Below are 19,029 nucleotides of genomic sequence, written 5' to 3'. Positions count from 1 at the left end.
TACTTTGGCATATAGTTTGGCCACTTTATTCAACATTTAGCACAATTTTTTATAAAGTGTTTTGTAATCTTACTTTATCTAATTGTAACTTAAAAAAAATTAGTTATAAAAATGATTTACGATAGCAATTATATGTTATACAACAAGTTTTCTCTTCTAACTTACTTCTACAGAAAGTATCGGATCCATCAAACTGTCCATTTTCCCCACATATCCGAACTCTGGTTCCAATCAACTCATAACCTTTAAAACAACAAAATTTTATGAAAAATTGCTAATAAACAAAATACAATCATAAAATTTCTTAAACTGGTTTTTCGTTCTTTAACTTAAGTCAAACAAAGTCATCCACTATTTTGCACCATAAATATTATATTATAGGTCATTTTTAACACCTAAATCCCACATATTATAGAATAAAGCAAAATAAGGGTCCAGGCAACTAATTACAAAGTGCTTTAAAAGATAACAACACTTGGTAGAATTGTACGTTATTAAAGTGTGAATTCTAATAGACCTACTTACCATTTACACAAGAGATTGTACAAACTGAGTTGAAGTTGTTGCCAAAGTTACAAGAGACAACTCCATTGGCTGGATTGAACAACTTGGGACATGTTACAACTAAGAAAAAATTTTATTTTAAACCAATTACAAGAAGTATTTACGTTTTAAAAAACAAATTTAATAAATTTATTGCAAAATTTATTTATATAACAACTAGTAGTATAACAGTGCATTAATTATACCACTTTAACTTATATAGAGTAAAACAATGCTTAATTTAGGGTTTTAATTTAAAATTAACAGAATTTACAAACTAATAAACCTTACCTATTAACTGTATTTATTGTAAAAATGATTTATATGATACTAAATATTCTAGCAATTCATTTACAGAAATAATTTTGGTAAATTAAACAGTATTTATATTAAGGTAATTTTGTATTTTTGTAAAATTAAAAAAAAATAGTAAAATTGTAAAACTATAAACTTACTATTACAAACAGGTTGAACCAAGCTCCATTGGCCGTTAGCTTGACACACCCTCTGATCTGAACCAATCAGTTGATACCCACTGATGCATGACAGGTCACATGCCGAGTTGTAAACGTCGTTGTCGCTGCACGTCACGCTTCCGTGAGAAGGAGTCTCCAGAGGTCCACACCTGATCACTGTGATGTCAATATAAGATGGTTAATAAAAAGTAGCATTATTTAAATAACCTTAGCTTAGTCAAGATTATATTGTTAAAAATTTTTATCTTGATTATATATTTTTTATCCCTGATGTGAGAAGATCAATTTTATAGCTTAAACATAGAGTAACACAAGTTAACCCAACTCAGTTCTGGAGTTGCCTGTGGCAGTTTGGGATATTATAGATTGTAATTGCCACATAATTAAGCTGCCAATTAAATGTTGGTTTAGCAAAAGTTCATACAGTTTATAGTGCCTTTAAAAGGTACAGCATAAGAGCAGCGCGGGTCGAACCCAGAACCTTATGTAATAAAGCCAATTGTTCCAACTATTGTATTTACATTTTAAAACAAATGATTTTACTTACATATACAAGTTGTATCTACTCCACTCCATACATGAGTATTTAAACAGGTTCTCGAAAGACTTCCCCCAAGTCGATACCCATCATCACAACTAAACTGACAGACTGAGTTGTAGTGGTCTCCTTCGGTGCACTGCATGGAACCGTGATCTGGTACCGTTACGGCACCGCAAATGATACCTATGTTTAAAAAATATTTTTTAAGTTTATTTACAAGTATTTGAAAAATAACTTTTCTTTTTTCTTAATGAAAAAATTGTTTTAAATTTATAAATTTAAAAAAACACAATTTGAAATTGTACTAAATAAATTAAAAAATTTTAGAACAAAAGTGTTATTTTATATTTAAAAAAATATTTCCTAATCTATATATAATAAAATTTAGTGAACAATACATACATATGTATGTCCTATTTATTATAGGTTAACAAAGGTAATATATCTGTCATTTGTGACGCATGGGTAAATTGGCGTGGGCAAATATTAGTTGAGAGTTGCAACTATATTACAATTAAATTGCCAACCGTACAGTGGGCTATTGGCTAGTAAACTAAAAAACGATGTAAAATAACCTACCAAGACACAAAGGTTGATCATTATCCCACACTCTTGTATTCAAACAAGTTCTAATATCATCTCCAATTAACTGATACCCCTCAAAACATTCAATAGAACATCGAGATCCCATTAAATATGAGTCAGAACATTGTATTCGACCATTCCTTGGTGCATCTATGACCTCACAATCAATAACTGTGAAGTAAAAATCAAGTTACTTATGATGTAAAAAAACTAATAACAACTTTAATTTGGATTACTAAACGTTTTTAAAAAATACTAATAAATAAAGTAAATTTTAATTACTAAAACACTAATTTTAACTGTATAAGTTAAATATATATTGTATTGGAAAATATATTTAAATATATGTGACTATTAACTATTAAAATATAACTTTATAAGGTGAAATAACCTACAAATATATAAAAAAATACAAAACATTTACCAATACAAGCTGTATTCTCTCCTGACCATTTTGTATTATCTTGACATTTTCTTGATGTTGAGCCAGTAAGTTCATACCCAATCTAAACCATCATAAAATTAAAAAAAGAGTTCATTTTTAAACAATTTATTGTCAGGTAGGCACTATAAATGGTATAAACTCCTGTTAAGCCAATACTTAATCATCAGTTTAATTACCAGGTAATTATAATCTATAATATCTCAAAGGGCAAAAGGCAACTCGAGATTGAGGTAACTTATGTTGCTTTATGTTTAGGTTATTTCATCAAAGGCAAATCAATTTAAAAAACAGGTTTATTTAAAACAAAAAATAAGCCTTTGGGTTAAGAAACAGATATGAGTTTAATAACATTAAATTTAATTGAACTTACATCACAAACAAACTGGCATTCAGATTTGTACATGTTTCCGTTTGAACAAACCATTCCTCCATTAGATGGAGCTGTTAGGGCTGGACATTCTCTTACTAAAATTAAACAAATTATGGTTGAGTTGTACATTTAAACAATCAATCTAAAATTTGATTTAAAATAGTTATATCAGTTGTACTACGCTCTTAGTGCCAAACATTAGACAAGATTAAATATTAGGTTTATTAAACTTAAAATAATTTAAATTTAGCTCCAAAACTAATCTAGTTTGGAACTTAATAAAAATTATGTTTTTGTAATTAATAAATTAGCCAAAAATTAAAAAAAAGTTTTCATTTAAATTAACTTGTTAAAATTAAAAATTTTTGACCCACCAATCAATCTACTCGGTCCCAACCAATCATCAAAACTAGGGTTATCATCACAAGTCCTTGTGGTGGGGCCTTCAAGGTCATGACCTTCAGGTGGAATAAGGGTGCAGATGGAACCGAAATTCATTCCATTTGTGCATTGTATTTCCACAGAAGATGGAAAGTCAAATTGCTCGCAAGTAATCACTGAAAAATGTTTGTTTTAAAAAGTTTAAAATATAAAATATGTTATTAAAATATATTTTAACTTGGTTTGCTGTTGCCTGAATTCAAGGCACTGTTTAAAAAGTTATTATCTTATCTTTAGCAATTTTTTAAAATACAATAAAAAATATACAACACATTAATATTTTGTTAATTGAAAAAAAGAACAATGAAAAAGTTAGATTTTAATTAACTTTTTAAAAATAAAGACATCTACACTTTAATTCAAATTAAAAAGGTTATAAGATAATAAAACATTTTATTCACATTCTATGAAACAAATAAACTAAGTGATTACAACATATAAATATTTGCAAAAAAAGTAAAATTTTTAATGTATTTAATCTATGACTGAACTTGGTTAAATTTCTAATTTACCTTCACAACTTGGTTGTTTAAATGTCCAGGTATGATCAGCTTTACATTCCCGATACAACGTCCCCTGCAACCTGAAACCTTCATCGCATACAAATGCACAAACTGAGCCATATTTGTCCTCTTTTGAACAGGAAACTGTTCCATGACTTGGTGGGAGGATGACAGGAGTACAACTGGCAACTAAAAAAACAAAAATTTCAAGTTAATGTAGTTCATTTGTCTTTCAAATTAAAATATATAACAATGTAGCATTAAAAAAATATTTTATTCTCTGTTTTTTCAACAAATAATTTAAAAAATAAATGGTTGTATAATAAGTTTTTGATACAATACACTTAAATGGCATTTAAAATTATGTACAAATACAAACTACTGCATAAAACTGCCCATGACATATTACTAAACCAAGATAGCTATGTTTAATATACCCATTCAGCACATTTAAGCATAAGAGATAAAAGATTATACAACGCTAGTAAGGATTGACTTTAACACTAGTAAAGTTAGACTGGCAACCATAAAGATAAAGCATCTTTAGTTTTTAAAACCATTTTAATAAAGTTTAAGGAAAATGTTTACTCTGGCAAGAAGGTTGACTTCCTGTCCATGTATGGTCCTCCTTACAAGTCCTTGATGAAACCCCAATTAAGTCGTAACCCTCCTTACATGAATGTTTACAATTTGATGAATATTCATCATCAGCTGTACATTTGATCGATCCAAACTTGATTTTATCAAGTTCTCCACATCTGATTACTGGAAAAATACATAGTTTTATAAGTTACTTTATTAAAACTTTAACATTTTATAATTATTAAGTTAAAGTTATGTAGTCAATTAAATTTCACCGTTTAAAAATCAAAAAAAGGTTAGCAAAAAACATAGTTATAGGTAATTTTATTTTTACAAAACAATATCAGATTGGCTTAAATTGATTTTAATGTTTATATGTTATTTTAAAAAGAAAAAATTGAATTAAAAATATTGAGGTTTATCGCTTTTTAAAATGCTTGTTTAAAAAATATTTAAAACTGCTTTAAAATACTTACATTCACAAGAAGTAAGCTGACCGCTCCATTCCCCAGATTCAAGACAAGTCCTGGTTGAGCTTCCAATAAGTTGGTAACCAACTGTGCAGGTGAATCGACATTTGCTGTCAAAATCTCCCCCTTCATCACATCTATAAATAACTTGATTATTATAATACATAAGGTTAATCGATCAGCAGTTCAATTACCTGCCAAATGCAACTTAAGACTAAATTGGGTAGCATATGGGACTCTATGTTTATTTAGGCTATAAAGTCGACTTTTTAACATCAAATAAAAAAATAATAAAAAAAAAACTGGTAAACGGTATCTTTAAATTGATCAACTTTACTTTAACACAATTAATGTTGTTAATTAGCAATGTGGGATGTGCACTAATAATATTTTTATATTAATAGGATTTTTTTTTAATTTAAGTATTTTCCACATGTCTAAGTAAAAGTGCTTACCTTTTATTCCCATTTTCAGGCACAGCCAACTGAGCACAAGTTACAATCTCACAACTAACATCAACTCCAGACCAACTGCTATCTGCTTGACAACTTCTTATTCTGTTGCCTTGCAGCTCATAACCAACCTAAAATAAAACATAAAATATTTAAAACTAGTAGTGTAGTGTTACCTCAACCTATGTTTAGGCTGTGAAGTTGATTTAGGTTCTATGTTTAGGGAAGTTGACCTTTTTACATCGAAGATAAATAAATTCAAAAAATGGTATAAAATAGATTTAAAATTGATTTTTCAATAAACTTTTTACAATATTGTATTTACATTAAAATCTTTTAACAAATTCTAAATAATTTTTTATTTTTTACTTGGATAAGTTTATTTAAACATAGGTTTATACAAGGTTAAATATAAACTCACATCACAAATAAATCTGCAATCAGACTCGTAATTATCCGAATCACTACAAGTTTTCCTTCCATGACTTGGAGCAGAAAGAGTTGGACAAGTTTTCACTAAAATGTTAAAAGTATTAATGCTTACCAACATCTTAAACATTACAAATTGTGTAGTAAATATTCATTAAATGAAATTTAAATTTACTAGTAGTGTAAAAAATTAATCTTTTTTAAAGTTACATTATATTTTAGTTTTTTTATTTATGTTTTTTGTGCAACCAATGTAAGTAATAAAAATTGTTACAAGAAATATTGCACTAATGCATTGATAAAAATTTTATATTACAATCAATAAAACTTACAAGTACAAACAGTTTGAACTCCATCCCAAGCATGATTCAGTTCACAAAATCTCGACTGACTTCCACTCAAACTGTATCCTTCCTATAATAATACAATGTCTAAATATAAATTAAACTAACAATTTTTTGAAAATAAATTTAAATTTAAAACCAAGTTATACTATTTAACAAAATAAAACATCAAAAAGTATTATAATAATTAATATTCTATAAGAAGGGTTATTTAAATTAAATAAACTATATTATTTCACCTGTAAAAGTTTTTACAATTTAAATCTAAGAATTTTAACTACATCTAACATTTAAATTAAATAAACTATATTATTTCACCTGTAAAAGTTTTTACAATTTAAATCTAAGAATTTTAACTACATCTAACATTTAAATTAAATAAACTATATTATTTCACCTGTAAAAGTTTTTACAATTTAAATCTAAGAATTTTAACTACATCTAACATTTAAATTAAATAAACTATATTATTTCACCTGTAAAAGTTTTTACAATTTAAATCTAAGAATTTTAACTACATCTAACATTTAAATTAAATAAAAAACAAAATATTTATTTAATTTTACGTTGCAAGTAAATTCACAAGTTGACCAAAATGAATCTCCGTCGCTGCAACTAACATCGCCATTAGGTGGCGCCTTCAACACCCCACAGGTAATCAATCGACAGTTTGCCTCAATACCTGACCATGCGCGACTTATTTCACATGTCCTCAAGCTGGAGCCAAAGAGCTCATACCCTTCCTAAAAACAAATTAAAAATATTTGTCTTATTTAATTTATTTTTTTACTTTCTTAAATTTAACTTAAATTTATTCAACAAAAACTGCAAAAAGGTGAGCTTTAATAGCCCAAAACTTGTTAATTAGATTAATTAAGAAAAGCTTTTTACCTCACATTCAAGAATACACTCTGATAAATAATTGTTGTGGTTCACACAAGTCACTTTACCGTTGTTAGGGGCTTTTAATACAGGACAAGTTATCACTATAAAACAAAACATTTAAAATGATGTTCATAAATAAGTATGTAACTGGTAACTTTAGAACACAAGTTGATAGTCCATTGTACCGACTGTATTTAAATTGTTGTAAAATGGTCGCAACTTTTAACTAATATTTGCCTGCAATAATTTACCCGCACACCACAAACAGCAGTTATTTATATTTTGTGGTTTTATAAATTTTCTGTAGGGGTTACAAGGTCTTTAAAATTATTGACTTAGCTCAGTTAAATATTGATTCTTAAAAATTTATTTTTTAAAATTAATAATTGTGTTTTTTTAATTTTAATTAAATAGATGAAAAGCTTTTAGTTTTTATGAATATGAATATAATAATTGTCAGTATTAGAGGCCTTAATAAAATGTTTTACTTAAAACTTGTTGAAACTTACGATTACAAGTAGTTGTGGCTCCAGACCATTCATGATCAAGGTTGCAAGATCTTTTGACACTCCCAAGCAGCTCATAACCAGTCTAACATTATAAATATAAACATATAGGCTTTTAAAAATACAATGTTAAAGTGATCATATTTGGTTAACATATCTATAAGTAATTAATCTATATATTTATTAGCTTTGATAATAAATTATTAAAAAATAAAAAAGTTTAATTTAAAATTATATTCGGTTAACATATTAATAAAACTTGATGGTGTATTAATAAAAAAAACAAATGTTTCAAATTGTAAAATTCCTACATCACATTTAAATAGACAGTCAGAGCTAAATATGTTGTCTTTTGTGCAGTTAACTTTTCCATTTCTTGGTCTCCTCATTTCCTCACAAACAATCACTAAAAAAAATCAGCCAAAGATATTATAACAATATAAATAGAAAAAAATTGGCTTAAATATGAGCCTTAACTTTAAAAACCTTTAAGTAATTTTGTACAAAAAGTAAAAACAAATTGTATTAACTTACATTGACAGTAAGTATCAACTCCTGACCACTGGGTGCTCTCCTGACAAGTCCTTGAATTGCTCCCCATCAGTTCAAAGCCAATGTTGCAAGTAAATCGACATGTTGAATCAAAGTTGTTGCTGTCTACACATCTAACAACAAAATTAAATAAAATAAGATTTAAACAAATTTTTGTTAAATTTATGATGCATCTATTTTTAAGCCAGACTCTTATATATTTAACACAGCAGCGTGGTGTAGTGGTAAAAACACTTGCTACACCACCATAAGGTTGCATGTTCAATCCCCACTGCTCTCATACTGTAGCGCCCCTGAGTAAGGCGCTATAAATGGTATGAACTCCTGCTAAGCCAGCACTTAATCAGCAGCACAATTATCAGGCATTATAATCTATAATATTTCAAACTGCCAATGTCAACTTAAGACTGCATCTGGGTAACTGATGTTACTCTACTTTAGGTAGCGCCGTTGACCTTCCCTCATCAAAGATAAAGATATATACAAAAAAAAAGTTATCTACGCAATTTTTTGACTTTACAAAAATACCACAAAATCTGTAATTTTACAAGTTTTAATTTTTTGTATACACACCTTCTCTTTCCATTCTCAGGTGCATCTAGTTCATTACAGGTCACTATACCACACGTCACTCTTCTTCCTGACCAACGTCCATCTGCTTGACATGTCCTCAATTCTGTTCCTACCATGTCAAAACCAACCTAAAGTAATAAAAAAACATGGTAGGCAAAATAGCTAATTGTTTTATTTTTACGTTTTACTACCAACTAATTTACCAATACTATACATTTATGTAATTTAAAATATAGTTTTTTAAAGTTGAAGATTTGTGTTTTAATAAATGTATTTAAACCTTCTGATTAGTTTTTAGGTTGACAAGAGACCTCATGTAGTGAAGCTAAGTGTACTAACTACGACATATCACAACTATAAACAGGATTTAAAATCTATGTATAATAAAGCTTAGTGGACAATATTAATAAATATGTTTGTTCAATTTAAAAGCCTTTAATATAAATAAAATTGTCATTCGTGGTGTGTGAAAAAATGATCACAGGGAGATATAAGTTAAGAGTTAAGATCATACTATGACAACTAAAATGCCAAATGTAAAGTGGGTTTGTTAGTTTAAACAAAATTAAAGCAAACTTACATTACACTTGAATGAACATTCAGAGTTGTAAGAATCTCCAGTGCATATCATTCCACCATGAAATGGTGCTGTTAAGCTGTTGCAAGTGACCAAAACACAATTAGTATTTCCTCCAGTCCACACATGACTTTCCTGACAAACTCGAGTTAAACTTCCCACCAAGTTGTAACCAGTCTGTTGAGGATAAACATTATTTATAAAAACAAGAATAAATAAAATTACAAAAAAGATTAAATTTTGAATTAAATTTATTCTATTTAAATACTTAGGTTTATTAAAATTACAATTATACCTTGATTTCAAAAAATAAATGTTTAAAAGAAGGATTTAATTTTACATTACCTGAATAATCATTATTTAGGAATATGACAAGTTTAATATATCTAAAACTTAAAAAAACTTATACTTACATCGCATTGGAAGGTACAAGAAGAATCATAAATATTTGTGGATGTACATTTAACTGAGCCATGGTTCGGAACAACAAGTAATGGACATGTTATCACTAAACAAAAAAAATAAGAAGTTTACATCATGAAAATGTTTTACAATACTTGAAATAAATAACAGCAGCTTGATGTAGTTAGTAAGTAACTTGGTAGGTTAGTTATTAGTCAAATATAATCAATAATATTCCAAACTGGCAAATTCAACTCGAGACTGGGTCAAGGTAACAGATGCTACTCTATTTCTTTTGCACATTGAAGATAAATAAAAAAACATTAAGTTACTACAATTTTTTTTAACCATTTATGGAAAACTAACATACTGACTTATGCCTTTAAACTTAGTTTTAGTAAAAGACATAAGCATTAGATCCAACTTACATTGACAGTAAGTATCGATTCCTGACCACTGGGTGCTCTCCTGACAAGTCCTTGAATTGCTTCCCATCAGTTCAAAGCCAATGTTGCAAGTAAATCGACATGTTGAATCAAAGTTGTTGCTGTCTACACATCTAAGTACAAAATTAAATTCAAAAATTACTAACAAAATTGTAAATCCATTCTTCAAACCAAATTGACACTCAATAGACTTCAAATCTCTTTTAAAATTAATTTTAAATATATTCAATTTTTACAAATATATCTACACAGATTCATAATTGTATACCAATGTTATTTATCAGATATTGCAACCAACCTGATGGCTCCATTCTCAGGAGCTTCAAGAACATCACAAGTTACAATTCCACAACCAGCAGCAAGTCCAGACCAAGTTCCATTTGTTTGACATATTCTGTGTAACGACCCTCTTCTCTCATATCCAATCTGAAAATCGCAAATTAAAATTAGGACATTAAATAAAACTTATTAATTTGTTTTATCCCAAATCTTATAAGAGTTTTAAGTACAAATAGTCAATCATTGATTAAAAATTTGATCTTATTTTTTTTTAACAAAAACTGTTGATGGCCCACTCTATAGTCACAATTTTATTTGTCATGATATGGTAGCAACTTTTAACTAATATTGGTCTAACAAGATTTACCCACACACCACAAACAGCAGTTTTATTTATTTTATAGGCTTATAAACCTGACATATACATACTAACATCAACCAATATAAAATATAGATAACAAAACTTTATTAAATGCTTAGGTTTTACCTCACAAATAAAGTGACAATCAGAATCATAATTGTAGGAATCTGTGCAAGTTTTTTTACCATGACTTGGAGTGGTCAACTCAGGGCAAGTTATTACTAAAAACATAAAATGATTATTAAACTTCTTGTATAAAAAATGAATTTTAAAAACTAGGATTTAACATGAATTCAATAAAACTATTATTAAAATAAATAATTACAGAAAATTGTGGTAAATAAATTGAAACAAACAATTTAACTTACAAACACAAGATGTCGAAACACCAGTCCAAGCATGATCTGCTTGGCAAGTTCTAAGCTGGCTCCCAAACAAGTTGTAGCCTTTCTATAAAAGTAGAAAAATGATATCATATAATAATATATTCTAGACTAAAACTTAACAAGATCAATTGGTTAAAGTATTTTTAAGTTTAAAAATTTTCACAAATTCTTTAAATCCTCCCAATACTTACGTTACATGAGAGGCTACACTCCGAGTTGAAAATGTCCTCGTTTGTGCAAGTAATACCACCATTAGGGGGCGCTTTCAATGCCCCACAGGTGATCAGTCTACAAGTTGCCTCGATGCCCGACCATGCATGACTTATTTCACATGTCCTCGAGGTGGAGCCAAACAGTTCATAACCGACCTGTTCGTATAAGTTTATTTTAAAATTAGTTTGTTTTTTTTACAAAAATCTGCTAAACTAATATCTATAAAAATAACTTAAAATATTTTTAGAAAATCAATTTTTTTGTTTAATAAAAGCAATAAAATAAAATAATAATTTGTAAGATAATTAGTTTAACTTACGTTACAAGATGAAACACATTCAGACAAATATTCATTTTCGCTCGAGCATCTTATTTTCCCATTTAAAGGTGGAGATGTTTCAGGACAAGTAGTCACTAAACATAATAAGATTTTACTGAATAATTAGTTTAAATAAAGATAGTTATGTTTTGTAATTATTGTAAACTAAGCAACTTAATCAAGTGTATAAATAAATTTATTTATTTATCTTAGATGTAAAAAGGTAGATTTTTGAGCCTAAACTTAAAGTAACATCAGTTACTCCAACCCAGTCCCAAGTTGACTTTGCCAGTTTGGGATATTAATAAAAATATTCGCCCAATAATTAATATGCTGATAGATTTTGGGCTCAGTAGTAGTCCATACTGCATGAAGCACCTTACTTAAGAGAGCTACAGCATAAAGACAGTAGGGATTGAACCCATGACCTCATGTAGTAAAGTCAAAAATAATTTTAACTACTACAACATTTAACATTTTTATGGAATTAATTAAAACATAATTGAATAACTATTATATAGAACTTACAAACACATCTGACTCCAATTCCAGACCATTCATGATTTAACTGACAAGTCCTTTTTGTGCTTCCAAAAAACTCATAACCTTCCTAAATAATTAATAAAATGATTGGGCAAATATATTTTTATTGAATGCTTCAATGTTTAATTTTTAAAAATTGCTTAACTGTAAATATAACTAACACTATTGACATTATCATATTAAATGTTACATTGATGTTTTTAAAACTAACTTTTCACTTACATTGCAAGAGTATGAGCATTCAGAATTGTAAGTGTTTTCATTGGTGCATTCTACTGAACCATAACGTAATGGAGCAACCTCTGGGCACACAATTACTGTAAAAAAATAATTGTTATAAAAATTAATTCCAACAACTTAATAATAATAAAAGCTGGTTTTAATGTATATAGCCTACTGTTATGTGAAATTTTTTTTTTTTTTCGTATATATCTTTATCTTCGATGTCGGAAAGTCGAATGCGCGTCTTAGAGTAACATCAGTTACTCCGACCCAGTCTCGAGTTGACTTTGTCAGTTTGGGATATTATAGATAATAATTGCCCGATAATTATGCTGCTGATTAAGTGCTGACTCAGCAGGAGTTCATACCATTTATAGTGACTTACTCAAGGGGGCTACAGCATGAGAACAGTGGTGAATGAACCCACAACCTCATGTGTTGTGTAGCAAGTGTTCTTACCACTACACCACCTGCCGGTATTTATACATTGTCATACAATATATTGTATAGATATAATATAAAGGCATATCACTAAAAAAGCCTAAGAAGCCCTTGATATTTATGGTTGTATGATTTTATTTTAGTGCAACTTACATTGGCAGTAAGTATCGATTCCTGACCACTGGGTGCTCTCCTGACAAGTCCTTGAATTGCTCCCCATTAATTCAAAGCCAATGTTACAAGTAAATCGACATGTTGAATCAAAGTTGTTGCTGTCTACACATCTAAGTACAAATTATAATTATTAAACATTTTAAATTTGCAAACAGTGTAAAACTTTTTTAAATTTAGTTTTGTAATAGCATTAACAAAAAGCTAATAAATAACTAAAACTTATGTAAATATTGTACCATTTGCAAACATTTTTCTATTACTTTTTAATAATGCAAATTATTTCTTTATTGCTATTCATAAAACCATTTAAACCTTTTCTAATTGTAGGTAACTTACCTGATGGCTCCATTCTCAGGAGCTTCAAGGATATCACAAGTTACAATTCCACAAGAAGTTGATCTTCCAGACCAAGTTCCATCATCCCGACATATCCTGTTCGATGATCCTGACATTTCATAACCTATCTAAAAATTGATACAGACATTTAACAATTTATAAAACTAGTTAAGTGTATTGTTAATGTTAATCACACAAGTTCATAAGATTGGATTTGACTTAATATTACCTCACAAACAAATTGGCAGTTTGAGTCGTAATTATAAGAATCTGAACACTTGATTTTTCCATGGCTTAGAGGTGGGAACTGGGGACAAACCACCACTAGAAATATTACAAAAGTTTTATCAGCAATTTTTATTTGTATTTATTTATACTCGATGTGGGAAGATCAGCTTTACAAATTAAACATAAGGTAACTTTTGCCACCCTGACCCAGACTCAAATTGACTTAAGAGGTTTGGATTAATTTTGCTTATAATTGCCTAATAATTAATCTACTAATTAAGTTAACAAAAGATAAACATTTTAGCACCTTTCTAAAGAGTGCTTCAGCAGTGGGAATTAAACCCAAAACCATTAAACCTTTAAGAACAACATCTAACAGTTGTATTACCCAATTTAAAAAGTGTAAAAATAAAAAAATATAAATTTAACTTACAAACACAAGATGTTGAAACACCAGTCCAAGCATGATCTGCTTGGCAAGTTCTAAGCTGACTTCCTACCAAGTTGTAGCCTTCCTATAAAAGTAAGAATAAAATATACATTATAATCAATATAAACAACTCATTGATGGTAACTCTGCTACTTTTTTTGTATATATTTTTATCCTGGATGTGGAAAAGTTAAATGCGCGACTTAAACATAGAGTAACGTCAGTTACTCCGACCCAGTCTTGAGTTGCCTGTGGTAGTTTGGGATATTATAGATTATAATTGCCCAGTAATTATACTGCTGATTAAGTGCTGGATCAGCAGGAGTTCATACCATTTATGACGCCTTACTCAAAGGCGCTACAGTATAAAATCAGTGGGGTTTTAACCCACGACCTCATGTGTGGTGTAGCAAGTGTTCTTACCACTACACCACGCTGCCGGTTACTAACATTAACTTGTTTAAATATTAAAAATACCCTATTAAAATTATTACAAACTATTTTCTTACATTGCACTCAAAAGAACAAGTTGACCCAAAGTCTCCACTTTTAGAACAAGTAATCTGACCATTAGTTGGTGCATTTAGCTGTCCACAAGTGATTAAAACACAAGTTACTTCAACCCCAGTCCAACTGTGAGATGATTGACAGCTTCTTGAATATGACCCAACTAATTCGTATCCATTCTATGGTGAAAAAAACGTTTATTTTAATATTTGCTACTAAGTTACCTACTTTTTATTGTATTTATATATTATTTATGGGGAAAGGTTGACTTCACAGCTCAAACATAGAGAGTACATTTGTTACCCAAACCCAGTCTTAAGTTGACTTTGGTATTTTAGAATGTTTAGGTTTATATTACCTTAATATTTAAATTGCTAATTGGGTTTTCATACTTTTGTATTTATTTTTAACTATGAGTTGGTTATTTTTCAGTAAAGTTATAACCACTTACATCACAAGTAAATTCACAAGTTGACTGGTAAATATTCGTTGAACTACAATCAACTGATCCAAACCTTGGTGCACTTAACACTGGGCAAGTTATTTCTAAAAACAAAAATGCACCAAAGGTTAAGCAACCAACCTAAATGTAACCTTTAAAAATAAGGTTTTTAGCAAAGATTAGTATACAATGCCATGGCAATAAACGTTATATTTAAATTTATGCACGCTTTTGTAGCACAATTATAAATGTATGTAAATTTATATACAGACAAACCTAAAGCATACAGCTTAGTTTTTACAACAAAATTGCTTAAATAAATAATGTTTATTGATTGAACTTACGAACGCATGTTACAAGACCGCCGCTCCACGATTTGTCAAGTTGGCAGTTTCTTGAAACACTTCCAAACATCTCATATCCATCCTTAAAAGTTTTAATTTAATATTATTAAAACTACATTTAGTTAGTACTATTATATTAAATGAGTGTTTATCTTTTATTGATAAACTTATAATCGTTCTTAAAGCCATATTTCAGTAGGTTACTACTTTACTTCAGTAGGAAACTGCCTTCTTTACTTCAAGAAGGAATGTATCTTAACAAATCTTTAAAAAATTGCATTAGCTAAACTTCTGAGTAGACTATGCCAGCAAAATAGCGTTACATGAAACTAAATGTTTATAATTATTCAAAAAAGATTAATTCAAATCGACTTACATTGCAATTAAAGTAGCAAGATGATGCAAAGATATTCTTGTCCGAACAAGACATTTTACCATTGTCAGGAACTTCAATACTTGGACATGTTATCACTGAAACAAATTAAAAATTGAAGATTAAATTGTCAATATTATGTGTTTAATACTTAAAAGAAATTGTAAAGTTGGCTAATAACATGTAAATAAGATTTAATTGAAGGAAATGCGTGAGTTGTTTATTGAAATGTTGTACGGATTAACATTTAGGTTTGACATTTAGTAAAACAGGTTTGGCCTTCAAGTTTTTATAAAACAGTTAGGCGTATTGTTGTTCTTTTTTGAAAAACAACAAATTAAGTAAAATATTTTTAAAAAAATTTAAGGGATTAAACTTACAATCTGCTAAGGGGGGATCATCTCCTCCGAATTCGTCACATTCCACGACTGCATCACCCATTAACTCGTACCCTAACTCTCCCTTAAAAGTACAAATTGACCCGAACCTGATCCCGTTTGTACACGTCATCGAAGTATGATCTCGAGGCACCAAATTTGGGCAAGTCATGACTAAATAGAGAACCTTTATGACGTCACTGAGGTATAAACACAAATGTGCGCGCGCGGTTTTAGAGATAGACGCATGAGATCGCTAGATTCGCGAATTATGTTCTTTACAGAGATGTTATCGGTAATCTTTGGTATGATATTCTATACCAAGACCCTTAAGCTTTATGTAAACTGTCTGGTATGCAAGAAAAGGTTAAAAATATTTGTTTTTTGAAACAATATTTGATATCCGTATTAGCGCATGTAAAACGCTATAAATACCTAATAAACATAGCGCTTCTTTTACCAATCAATTGATACTTTAATTTAAAAGTATTTTAAAATAACTTTTATTGTAAAATTTATAAGTTTTTGAATAATAATTTACTTTGGCAAGTGGCTTCTCTGCCCGACCAAGAAGCAGTTTCTTGACAATATCTTGATTTGTCGCCACTGGAAAGAAAATATCCCCTCTGTAAAGAATAAAATCCCATATTTATTGATTAATTGTGACTTTATAAGAGTTTAGCATAAAGATATTTAGCGCTAAGAAAAGAAAAGCAAAAAAAATTACTGGAAAACAAATTATTGAATAATTATCCTTCTTTTAAATAAAAATTTCAGTAAAAATTTAGCCTAATGTTACAATAACATAAATAAGGTATATGGTAATTAATCTATTATGTGGATGGACCAGTATTTAAAACAACAACAAAAATCTAAATTTGGTAATTCTTACGTCACAAGCGACTGAACACGTGGAGCCATATTCATTATCATTTGAACACGTGACCTTTCCGTGCAACGGTTCATCGAGCACAGGACACGTGATCAACAAACACGTGGTTACCACACCAGACCAGGTTTTGACACGTTGGCAGGTTCGCGTTGAACTGCCAGACAAAGTGTAACCAATCTACATAAAAAAAAAAACTAGATACAAAAAAAGAAATGCGATGCAAGAAATAACTTTAACTAAAGAAATTAATTTTAACGTTTAAAATGGATTGAATAATTAATATAAACTGAATTTTAAATAATGCATTTTGAGACATAAAATCCTTTTTTTAAATTTTTATTTATCCTCGATGTGGGAAGGTCGACTTTACGACCTAAACATAGATTTACATTTGCTACCCCAACCCAGTCTCAAGTTGGCTTTGGCAGTTTGGGATATATTTTGGCCTAGCAGAAATTTATATTGTTTATTTCGCCTTAATTAAGAGCGCTAAAGTCTTATAGCAGTGGAGATAGAACCCAGGACCTTATGTAGTGAAGCTAAGTGTTCCGATCACTACACCATGCTGCAGGTAATTAATCAGTTTTTATGTAAAAAACAAGAAGGCGACAAACTACGTTTAAATAACTTTATTCTACATGACTTACATTGCATCGAAAGTTACATTCTGAATCAAAAGCGTTGACTCCCAATTTCGAAGTGCAATCCATTCTTCCATTCACCGGTGCACTCAGGGCGCCACATTTGACCACTACGTCATAATAAAAATAGCGTTATTTCATTAAAAAGTTTATGAGGTCATAAAACCCCGGGACTTGTTATTTTGACGTCATAAAAAATTTAAAATGTTATTGTACTATTTGTCTTTAGAAAATTACTTATATATAAATAAATATTCTTAACAAATTATTTAAATAAAAAGGGTCTAAATATTTACAGGAACAGAGGGTCTCGTTTCCAGTCCATTGGCGGGTTTCCTGGCACAATCTCTCCGCAGAACCACTCAGTTCGAACCCGGTATTGCAGGTGAATTGACAGATTGAACCATAACTGTCTTCATCCGAGCAATGTCCTGCCCCGTCCAGAGGAGGTCGTATAGTCCCGCAACTAATCACTAAACAAGAATGTTAGATTAAGTTTTAAATTACTAGTTGAGTTGTAGGCAACATTTTAGCGCAAAAAATGTTTTGTATTTGAATTTTAGACACTTTTTTACACTTTTTTAACAAAAAACTGTTCTAACAAGTTAAAATATTATTTTAAATAATCTGGTGCGTTAGTTATTAAATTAGATTAGTGTGAAATGAAAAAATAGTCGACTATATAGCATAAAACGATCAAAAAATAGCAAAAAATTAAAGATTTTTAAAAACTATGACCCAAAAGTATAACATACAATTTTATATAATTTAATCCATTAATTATTAAATTTAAATTCATCTAAGACGTAAGAAATCAACGATTTAGCAAAAACAAAGTCTAAAATAAGAGATTTTAAGATTAAGAATTAAACACACTAATGGATATTGAATGTTTAGTGAGGTTATTAATAAACGGCACGAACGGTATGTTAAGGTTGTTATCTTTATCTTAAATAAACCTCGGGCGATGCGAAATACCTGGAACTAACCGTGACAAATCTATTATCGGTTTAGATATTATTACAAAATGTGATTAATATGATAACCCAGCAATACACGACTCGATTGTTTGTGTATGTCTATGTAAAGTTGCCATTTATATCAAGATAAAATCCTTGTTTTTATGTAAACTTAACTTAAGTTTAATCTTGAGGAAAGATTGGTTTATAAAGTTTGTTGCATAGGCTTTAAAATAGAGAAAACGTGCACACAGTATTTAATGCTAATAATATTATAGAATTACCATACAATATAATAATATATTTATTTGCAACAATTTTTTTGTATTTTATTGCTTTTTTATGTATATATTTAATTATAACTTCGATGTAGGAAAGTCGAATGCGCGACTTAAACATAGAGTAACATCAGTTACTCCGACCCAGTCTGGAGTTGCCTT

At 29.3% G+C, this 19,029-nt stretch overlaps 1 protein-coding gene across 1 annotated transcript in view; it reads right to left on the bottom strand.

Moving 5' to 3' along the window:
• LOC145751363 (sushi, von Willebrand factor type A, EGF and pentraxin domain-containing protein 1-like) overlaps window positions 1-19,029 on the bottom strand; it is a 48,930-nt gene that overhangs the window by 9,266 nt on the left and 20,635 nt on the right. The window contains exons 17-59 of the mRNA XM_082567481.1: window positions 17,927-18,103; window positions 17,637-17,740; window positions 16,990-17,166; window positions 16,639-16,723; window positions 16,101-16,271; window positions 15,724-15,818; window positions 15,348-15,429; window positions 15,013-15,107; window positions 14,564-14,740; window positions 14,058-14,139; window positions 13,626-13,720; window positions 13,397-13,524; window positions 13,040-13,170; window positions 12,446-12,540; window positions 12,209-12,290; window positions 11,681-11,775; window positions 11,340-11,516; window positions 11,131-11,212; window positions 10,889-10,983; window positions 10,421-10,548; window positions 10,105-10,235; window positions 9,688-9,782; window positions 9,278-9,451; window positions 8,698-8,825; window positions 8,107-8,237; window positions 7,884-7,978; window positions 7,576-7,657; window positions 7,073-7,167; window positions 6,748-6,924; window positions 6,170-6,251; window positions 5,830-5,924; window positions 5,412-5,539; window positions 4,963-5,093; window positions 4,493-4,669; window positions 3,914-4,093; window positions 3,335-3,517; window positions 2,961-3,055; window positions 2,570-2,651; window positions 2,140-2,316; window positions 1,567-1,743; window positions 999-1,175; window positions 526-624; window positions 166-243 (exon numbers count right to left, since the gene is read on the bottom strand). Coding sequence (XP_082423607.1) covers window positions 166-243; window positions 526-624; window positions 999-1,175; window positions 1,567-1,743; window positions 2,140-2,316; window positions 2,570-2,651; window positions 2,961-3,055; window positions 3,335-3,517; window positions 3,914-4,093; window positions 4,493-4,669; window positions 4,963-5,093; window positions 5,412-5,539; window positions 5,830-5,924; window positions 6,170-6,251; window positions 6,748-6,924; window positions 7,073-7,167; window positions 7,576-7,657; window positions 7,884-7,978; window positions 8,107-8,237; window positions 8,698-8,825; window positions 9,278-9,451; window positions 9,688-9,782; window positions 10,105-10,235; window positions 10,421-10,548; window positions 10,889-10,983; window positions 11,131-11,212; window positions 11,340-11,516; window positions 11,681-11,775; window positions 12,209-12,290; window positions 12,446-12,540; window positions 13,040-13,170; window positions 13,397-13,524; window positions 13,626-13,720; window positions 14,058-14,139; window positions 14,564-14,740; window positions 15,013-15,107; window positions 15,348-15,429; window positions 15,724-15,818; window positions 16,101-16,271; window positions 16,639-16,723; window positions 16,990-17,166; window positions 17,637-17,740; window positions 17,927-18,103 — 5,322 coding nt within the window. The remainder of the gene's footprint in view (window positions 1-165; window positions 244-525; window positions 625-998; window positions 1,176-1,566; window positions 1,744-2,139; window positions 2,317-2,569; window positions 2,652-2,960; window positions 3,056-3,334; window positions 3,518-3,913; window positions 4,094-4,492; window positions 4,670-4,962; window positions 5,094-5,411; window positions 5,540-5,829; window positions 5,925-6,169; window positions 6,252-6,747; window positions 6,925-7,072; window positions 7,168-7,575; window positions 7,658-7,883; window positions 7,979-8,106; window positions 8,238-8,697; window positions 8,826-9,277; window positions 9,452-9,687; window positions 9,783-10,104; window positions 10,236-10,420; window positions 10,549-10,888; window positions 10,984-11,130; window positions 11,213-11,339; window positions 11,517-11,680; window positions 11,776-12,208; window positions 12,291-12,445; window positions 12,541-13,039; window positions 13,171-13,396; window positions 13,525-13,625; window positions 13,721-14,057; window positions 14,140-14,563; window positions 14,741-15,012; window positions 15,108-15,347; window positions 15,430-15,723; window positions 15,819-16,100; window positions 16,272-16,638; window positions 16,724-16,989; window positions 17,167-17,636; window positions 17,741-17,926; window positions 18,104-19,029) is intronic.

This window comes from Corella eumyota, chromosome 4 (genome assembly GCF_963082875.1).
Source record: "Corella eumyota chromosome 4, kaCorEumy4.1, whole genome shotgun sequence".
Taxonomy (NCBI): domain Eukaryota; kingdom Metazoa; phylum Chordata; class Ascidiacea; order Phlebobranchia; family Corellidae; genus Corella; species Corella eumyota.
This window is presented reverse-complemented; position numbering and strand designations above follow the sequence as displayed.